At 38.6% G+C, this 9,300-nt stretch overlaps 1 protein-coding gene across 1 annotated transcript in view; it reads right to left on the reverse strand.

The window, feature by feature from the left end:
• LOC126092644 (apoptosis-resistant E3 ubiquitin protein ligase 1) overlaps window positions 1–9,300 on the reverse strand; it is a 200,254-nt gene that overhangs the window by 107,871 nt on the left and 83,083 nt on the right. The window contains exon 7 of the mRNA XM_049908367.1: window positions 4,500–4,523. Coding sequence (XP_049764324.1) covers window positions 4,500–4,523 — 24 coding nt within the window. The remainder of the gene's footprint in view (window positions 1–4,499; window positions 4,524–9,300) is intronic.

Raw genomic sequence — 9,300 nt, forward strand, 5'->3', positions numbered from 1 at the left:
TTTATTTGTCAGTGCAATAAGAGAGGAAATGACTAGTATTGGTGCAATGTAACCTCCTTCATGCATCGTATGGTGATTTGCAAATTAAGAATGTAGATGTAAATATAGATGGCTAAGAGGAAAAGTAACAAGAAGAAACTGGGTAGGAAATAAATACAAAGGAAAGAGGAAAGCAGGTAGATGAGGATGACAAAGAAGTAGAAGAGGGCTAGGGAGACAGGGAGAAAGCAGAAACAACAGGACATTGGAAAGAGGTAGAAAGGGAAATGAAAGAAGTCTGATATTCCACTTGTATAGTGATGAGCAGAACAACAGCAAAAATTATATGGAAGTTTTGAGTGAACAGTATTCCACTTTGAGAGTATGGTCTTCACCAATGCTGGTGGTAGGGATGCGAATGTAACCAAAGGATGTTCATCAGACACAGAGCAATGCAACAGTACTTCTCTCATCCACGTGATCCTGAGATATGTCTGTGGTGTCTTCATCTCTTGACCTACCTCATCAGTGTATCATCTTATTGACTAAGAATGGGATGGTAGGCAATTGGATTTTCATAATTTTTTATATTTATAGTACCTGAAGTTCAGAACTCAAATATCCATTTACCAAAGCAGTTCGATGCAATGTCAAAAACTCTTGAGACAATCAACTTTCCGATTCTGTGTGACTTTAATTCACTAGAGGTGGAACAATTTTTGAAGATCCACACAGCTCTATTGGTAATACTCGAGTGTCTTAATAGTTGGATCACTAGTTCAAGGCCGCACCCCCCCCCCCCCCCCCCCCCGCCCCCGTTCAATACAAATACTTACGTCATTTAAATGCAAAATTCAATTCATCAAACATATGATAATTAACATATATCTAATTATCATTTTGTATGATAATTGCATGCACCTTGAGGTGAAATACAATACTAGACAGTGCCTCTATGTAGAAGAGTTAACGGTACTTGTTATCTGCATGTGTTTACAAACTTTGCAGTACACGAAATTACTATTAGTTGAAGAAGATTGCTGAAACTGAGATATCATGCCACTGACCCAATGCTGGCACCAGTAGAATTACCTGCAGGGTGGGCAACAGGTGCTTGGGAACAAATGATTTTGGCGAATTCCACAATGCTTGGAGTGGATACGACATCTTTTGCTATAGTACGATTTCCACATTTGCTTCCAAAGCAGCAGATAGTGCTATGCAGCATTGTGGGTGAAAATCATGTTATATTAAAATAAAAGAAGACTGTAATATCAGATGTGGATGATGGCAATTTGTCTGGTCCTTAGATAACACAAAAAGATGTTGCTGAAAATTCCATACGCAATGAAATTTCAAGATTACGCATGCGAGATGCCCTTGTATATTAGTAGCAAATCCTCACAGAAAATAATCCTGTTGATTTAACACCATCATCTGTAATTCCTGAAGAAGCAATGCTACAAGTAGAAGACTTATTTCATAACAAACTTTTCATGAAGAAAAGTATGTGACCTATGAAGAGTTAACTATGTTCAATTAACAGAATTAGTAAAAAGCTTCGATGTAGCTGTGTCTGACCGTGAAAATTGCCTGGTGGATTATAAGCCATAGGAGAAAAAAGCAAAACCATATAAGGGCAGCATTCCATCGATTATAAATGACTAAAACAAGACTCGAACCAGCAATCCTGTGAGTACCAGTCTCAAGCTCTACCGACAGATCCACGTAGCCTGTTTAAAACTGTACTACCTTTAGCAAATTAAAGCCCCCTTCGAGAACTTAAAAAATAATTTTCTTATGAATTTTTGAGAGTTGCTTTTAACTACTTTGAGATATTGATACTTGAGTTCTGAACTTCACGTAACACAAATATAAAACTTACAAAAATCCTATTGCCCTATGGTACCGTTGTAAGTGGTTGATACAGTGGTCTATCCTGATAATATCCAGACAGAGCTTCACTCTACTAAAGGTTTTGTTCACTGCCCCTTTTCTGTAGGGACACCATACTAAGTGTATCCTATTTAAACTACTTGTGTACTTTTCTTACTCTAATGAATAAAGTAATGTGTGGGTATAGTTTTGCAAATGTTTTGTGGATCACAGAACTTTCAAATTCATTTTCAATTGTGTGTTTCTGCAGTGGTCATTAAATCACGAGTGAATGAATGCCTTGAAATTATAATTACAACAGAAATGCATATCGAAGGGGATGAAGTGTATAATGTCTTACACCACCCCTAATGTGATGTAACACTGACTATTTAGTTCTGTGGTCGTATTGTAAAGTTTTCCTTATTATTTTTTTCGCTCGTGCTTCTTTTGATACTGATTAGGCACTCGCTTGACCAAATATATCTCTGCAGCTTACTATTTTCATTTGTCACTGAAGGAAGGAAGAATTGTTTTGGGAGCAGTAGTAGTGAATGGACACAAGCCACAACTGTGCTCACATATCTGATTTTGGTCAAAATATTGGTCAGTTGATAACAAATTTGGTTTTGTCTTTATCATTTCAACTTTTTTATGCTACCTATTTTTGAGCTCATCCAGAAAGCAGAAATGAAACATGGAAAACAAGCAGCAGATTTAAAAAGATGGGAGATTCATAATTTGATAGAATGAAGCAAGATTTTTTTTAACAATTATATTATAAGGGGAGACACATGAAAGAATGTTGGTGTGTGGCTGAAGAAGTAAAGGGTATGTAAGGAACCATGGAATGGGAAACACATGAGGGAAGAAACAAAGAAGAAATTGAAGGCTGAAATGAGACAGAAAATACAGATATGGGGAGATAGAGAGAAGGGGAAGGGAATGAGGGAGTGACCAGGAGGCTGGGAATGAGGGAGTGACAGAGAGTGAGGGAATGGAGGGAGGGATCAAGAGCCAAGGATGAGAGAGGACTCAAGAGTGGGGGAACAAAGGATACATTGGAAGCATGGCAAGACAGTGGAAGCACGGTAATGATGGCGTGGTTGAGAAGGAAGGGTGAATTGTCAGCATGTGTTCAAATGAGGCTACCAATCTGGAATAAGTATCCTGTGGTAAGAAGTTGCACATTGCAGCACAGTCACTGGAAGAAGATTTTCATGTAAAGCAGGATTACTTGTAGTTTTGAGCTGAAATAAAGCCAGTAATATAGTTGCAGGAAGCAGTAAAAGGTTCAAACACAGGTCTAGAAGTGAAATATTTTTCACGAGTACTCTACAATCAGACAGGATATGACAGCCATGTTGGCTGTTCTTATTAATTCATTCATCACTGAAAATTCTTCCAAATGATGAGACGTGTAGGACATATGTATGAGCTTCAAGTACCATGAAGAAGTCCTGATGGAGTAGTATATTATATAGCTTTTTATTGCCACACTCAATGCTATTTTTTGCCAAAGTCAGTGTCATTTTTTGCTAAATGAATTGAATTTTTTGTCAAATGTGCTCTTTTTTACAAATTTAGTATCATTTTTGTCAAATGTGGTCTTATGGTCTTATTTTTTGACAATTAGGTTGTTAATTTTTGCGAAGTCTAGTGTTTTTTGCCACACTCAGTGTGTGTTTTTTTTTTCACCAAATTCAGTGCTGTTTTTGGCGTGACATCATTTTAAGATTATAGCTTTCATGAACATCAGCCTCAAGGAGAATAGCAGTGAAATTGTAATTTCAGCATTCAATAACTATTAGCTACCAATATTAAAAACGCCACCCTCAGGTATATAACATTTTTATCTGGAAAATTATAAATTCGATGGAATCCTGTATAAATAGCCGATTTCACTTTATTTCGCTAAAATCTGTATTTTTGTGTTACTTTTTTCATGAAATTTCCCTGCCCCTAATTATAGAGAATGTCTTACACCACACAATATACAGCTCAAAAAGCATGGTTTTATGGCAATACAGGTTGTTGCTTGAAATTTCAAGTCTGAAATATTAAGACATAAGTAACAGATGCCTTGGTGAGTCCTCAACCAAAGTATGATTGCACTGTGATCTTGGTTGATCTCTAATTGTGTGAAATCCTACTTCAGAAGATAGATTATAGCTTTACTGGCAACTATGAGATTGGTGTCACAAAGAAAGATCCATGATCAGCTAGCTGATACACAATCTATGAGATATGATTTAAACAAGTAATATATATATATAAGCTCTTTAGATTTAAATTATGTCGCTTTTCACACTAAAGTCATTGGCAGCTGCACCCCTGAATTTACAAGCTGCATGCATTGACATGCCTTGCCATAAACACTTTTTGTCTGCTTTAATTCAGTAGCGCAAATGTAAGTGTTATTGGTATGGATGCGCGGTAAACTGAAAATGAGGAAGAAAGCAGGTAAATCATATATAAATAAAAAATGAAGTACTACAACACTGTAAAAAGAATAAGGAAACGTCAGAGTGCTCCTGATTGTGAAGCTTCCTGAAAAGACTACAGAAACCAATGTTTCATTGCATGTTTGCTGTGCATTTTCATTTTATGTCTAATTTTGTCAGCCACACTTTACGAACACATACCTGTCTCAGCAGAGCCAGGCTCAACTGAAAAATGGATAACACATACGGATGAGGGTAAAATTATAGTTGTCTACAAATGCATACACCACTTTCAAAACAGATTTGGTCTATCTTTTAACACTAAGATCAATATGAAAAGATCAATACAGCCTTGGGGAAAAAAATGTCAACAGTGTAAGACAGTTTTAGCTGGTATTTGTCTTTTAATAGGAAGATATCCTTCAGAAAGTGGAAACAGGGACTCTAAGAATGGACCCAATGTGTTCTGAAAGTAGACTACTACTAGTACATTACACAGAAGGTAGAAGAGCACTGTGTGTGCAGGGCAATAATGTGTTTCCTCTCATTTTCAGGAAAATTATGTGCACCTGATGTGCGAGTGAAAGCCAATCACCTATTAAGAGCAAAAGTAGATTTCCTTCTTGGTCATTAAATAATAATTATGCACTGCACATCAAAGTATACGGCAGATTAACATGAGACATTGGGTATTTACCATGCAGCATACCACTTTTGTTGCATATAGTAGCATGCATTCCACAGTAAAAGTTATACTATTATAAGGAACACTGGTGTTTGATGCATTTAACTAGTAAGGGAAGAACAGTGAGATAGGTAAATGTAATTGCAACTTACAGTGATGATAGCAAACAAAGATACATTGTGTTAAAACATCAAAAGCAACAGCACACACTTTTAAAATCTGAAACAGTGAATTAATTAGGAAACATCTATAACACCCAAAGCTTGCTCAAAGTCAGTCAAAAGCAGGCAAATCAACAAGTTTCCACACTGTAAATTTATAAGAATCATTTTGCAAGCAAATTTTTAGTATCATTCTTTTAGGACACTCTAGAGAGATGTGGCCAAACAGCTTAAGTTCTTCATTTAATGACATTATTGTTTAGACATGCTATTACCATATCTAAAGACCACAAGAATAAGATGTGAAAGACATTCACACTTTCTTTCATTTTATATAACTCATCGGATGTAATGTTTTAATTAAATTGATAATAAAAAATTACCACTGGCAGGTACATAATGAGTAAACATTTTCCACGAACACTGGTATAATTTCTGATCATAAATGCTATATAGACTACAACAAATGTTTCTCATGATATCACTAACATATGGTGAAATAAATAAATAAAAATGGAATGCATAAAATTAATTATAAAGTTCATAAACAATCAAAATCCAAACAGTTGAATAACTTGAAGTTTTGAAACAGTGAAGCAAGTATTCAGCTGACCTTCTCTCTATGAAATCCGATACCCATGTTAGTATAGTACAACAGTAAAGCATGTTGGTATTTACTATCACTTTCATTAGGAGAGAGAGAGAGGGGGGGTGGTAGGGAGGGGAGAGGAAGAATGGGGTGAGCTCCTACTCTTTCCTATGGAAGTAAACTGATTAACCTACAGTCAAGGAACTATTGGCTGTTTGTTTCCTCACAAACTGTAACTTCATCTGTGAGACCTGGACTGCAAATAAATGCTCTCTCTGAAGCAAGATATGTTCGTGATATTTCAAAATAAGTTATGTCACTTATCATACCATACCCATAAAAACTAATGTCATTTTTTAGCTGATACACATAGTGAATTGTTCACACCTTTCTGAAACCTGCAGGGTGTACAGGACCACAATTACAAAGTGTTGGGACCTTTAATGATTTCGGAAATTCTCATCCACAGAAGCAAAGCTAATAAAATTTGTATTCTCAGATACTTGTAAATATTAGGAATTGTTATGAAAAGACATTTAGAATAGAGGTGATGAAGTGACAAGTTTTCTCATTTCTACTCAGAATCTTAGGTGCCAAAGAAGCTGCTATTTAAAGTATGATGTAATTTTTTTCAGTGCACTGTGAATAAAAATACAGAACATTCAATTTGCCAATTTCATGAGATGTATCAACCAAAAGGGCCAACTTCATTTACTGGCCACATATTTGAAATAATGAGAGAAAACTGATTTACATACTTTACAATTTATGACTGGGATCACTTGATGTTTCGTAGCCAACAATAAAGCCTCAGTATTAGGTTCAAACAGTAGCATGCTTTGTTATATCAGATTTTTCTACATTGGTTTTATTTCAGTTCCCATATATTCAAGGTTTTCCTATCCATATGAGTTGGCAAAAATTGTTTTCTGTTCCAGGATGTTTACCTAAACATATTGGCACACCAGTGTAACTGAAATAATATGATACACATTTTTACTCTGGTTTTATAAATTCCATGGTGACAAGATTTTATGCACCTACATACAAACTGTGCCTTTGGCTTTTTATTCATAAAACATTTGAAAATGTATGCCATATCTGAACCTGTCTGGTACTTTGAAGTAAAATAAGTTAATTGCACTCAAGATGCAAGGATGGTGTTATGCAATGAACATTTTAGCTTCCTACCTGAAACTTTGAATTTTATGTACATGTTGCACAACTTTTTCAGTTTTGCTTTTAGTGTGCCTTTCAGTCTTGACTAGAGTTAGTCCGCTACATTAAATAATACTCTGTCTGCTCGGTACATGACATTTTGATCCCAGATGTTAGTCAACCTGTACCTCATCTTCAAATGTAATTGTTCCTGATCTGTTGTTAATGAAAATTGGATCATAATGTTGGAAGGAACTAATTAAAGAAGTATTCAATTTCTCTTATTATGTGTTGGTTGGTTGACTGGTTAAAAAGAGGGGGGAAGGGACCAAACTACGAGGTCATACATCCCATGTTCCTAATAAAGCAATGCCACAAGTGTGATCATAAAACGGACGAGACATACAACACAAAATCGAAAGAAAGGAAAAACTACAAGAATGAAGAAAAGGCAACAAACACTAAAAGGAACAAAAGAGAACAAGAAAATATGAGAGAGACATTAGAAACAGAAGAAAGTAAAACAAGAAAGTAGATTACAGTGGCTGGCCAACCACGAGAATAAAAAGGAGAAGCCAGCCACTCTGCAACACAGTAAAACTTCCATCCTAAAAGCACTAGGGTGGAAGACACAGAGGGACAAAGGATACGCGCTAAAACCTACATAGAAGTATAAAACCCACTCTCACAGATAAAGTGTAAAACTAAAGCTGCTGCTGAGTCATCGTTGCCCAACACCGTAGGTAGAGAGCTGTGAAAGTTAAAAGTCCACTGAAGAATGGATAAAACTGGACAGCCCAGCAAGAGCTGGACGACTGTCATTTGGGAGCCATAGCGACACAGAGTTGGGTCCTCGGGTCGTGATGGTGTAGGTAACCATGCGTTATCCATGTATGGCCAATGTGGAGCTGACAGAGGACAACTGATTCCCAGCAAGAGGACCGCATGGAAGACTTCCACACATTCGTAGTCTCCTTAATGACATGCTGTTTGTTGTGCATACTGTTCTGCCATTCCGTCTCCCAAAGCCGGAAAACCCTAAGGCGTAAGACAGAACGCAGGTCAGCTTCAGAGATGCCCATCTCCAGAAGCAGTTTTCACGTCGCCTGTTTGGCCAGCCTCTCAGCAAGTTCATTGGCTGGGATTCCCTTGTGTCCTGGGATCCACACAAACACCACTAAATGACGGGACCGTTCCAGGGCATAGATGGACTCCTGGATGGATGCTACCAGAGGATGGCAAGAGTAGCATTTGTCATTAGCTTGTAGGCTGCTCAGTGAGTCAGTACACAGGAGAAATGACGCACCAGGGCATGAGCGGATGTGGTCAAGAACAAGAGATATGGCCGCCAGCTCTGCAGTGAAAACACTGCAGCCATCTGGCAAGGAGTGCTGTTCAATATGTCCTCCATGAACATATGCAAAGCCTACGTGAGCATCAGCCATTGAGCCATCCGTGTAAATCACATCAGAGGCCCGGAACACATCAAGAATCAAGAGGAAGTGACAGTGGAGAGGTGGGGTTAACGGAGTCCTTAGGGCCATGCAAAAGGTCCAGAAGAAGATGAGGCCGAGGCTTACACCATGGAGACATACTTGAATGGATCACAAGTAGAGGTGGTAAAGTGAAGGACTCCAGTTCAGAGAGAAGGGACCACATGTGAACCACAATCGTTAGCCCCAACCTGGGCCGCCAATGTGGTAGATGAACTGTCGCAGGTGGGAAAAGAAGATGGTAATTCGGATGCTCAAGAGAACTACGAATATGTGCAGCGTAACTGGTGAGCAGTTGTGCATGTCTGATCTGCAATGGAGGGACCCCAGCCTCCACCAGTACGCCAGTCACCGGTCACCAGACTCATCCTAAAACCTCCTGTCGCTAGTCGAGCCCCGCAGTGGTGCACAGGGTCAAGTAAATGCTAGGCTGAGGGCGCTGCTGAACTGTAAACCATACCCCCATAGTCGATTCTGGATTGGACAAGGGTTCTGTAGAGTGGCAGTAGCGTAGAGCGATCTGCACCCCAATTGGTGTTGCTCAGGCAACAGAGGGCATTGAGGTGCTGCCAGCACTTCCACTTAAGCTGACGAAGGTGAGGAATCCAAGTCAATCGAGTGTTGAAAATCAGTGCTAAGAATCGATACATCTTCACTACAGGGAGTGGATCGTTATGAAGGTAAAGTTCTGGGTCCAGATGAATGGTACGACACTGACAGTAGTGCACGACACACGACTTTGTAGCTGAGAACTGGAAGCCGTGGGCTATAGCCCATGACTGTGCCTTATGGGTGGCTCCCTGTAGGTGCCGCTCAGCAACAACAGTACTGGTGAAACTGTACGAAATGTAGAAATTGTCTGCATACACAGATGGTGAGACTGAAGGCCCTACAGCTGCTGCTAGGCCATTAATGG

Source organism: Schistocerca cancellata, chromosome 7 (assembly GCF_023864275.1).
Source record: "Schistocerca cancellata isolate TAMUIC-IGC-003103 chromosome 7, iqSchCanc2.1, whole genome shotgun sequence".
Taxonomy (NCBI): Eukaryota; Metazoa; Arthropoda; class Insecta; order Orthoptera; family Acrididae; genus Schistocerca; species Schistocerca cancellata.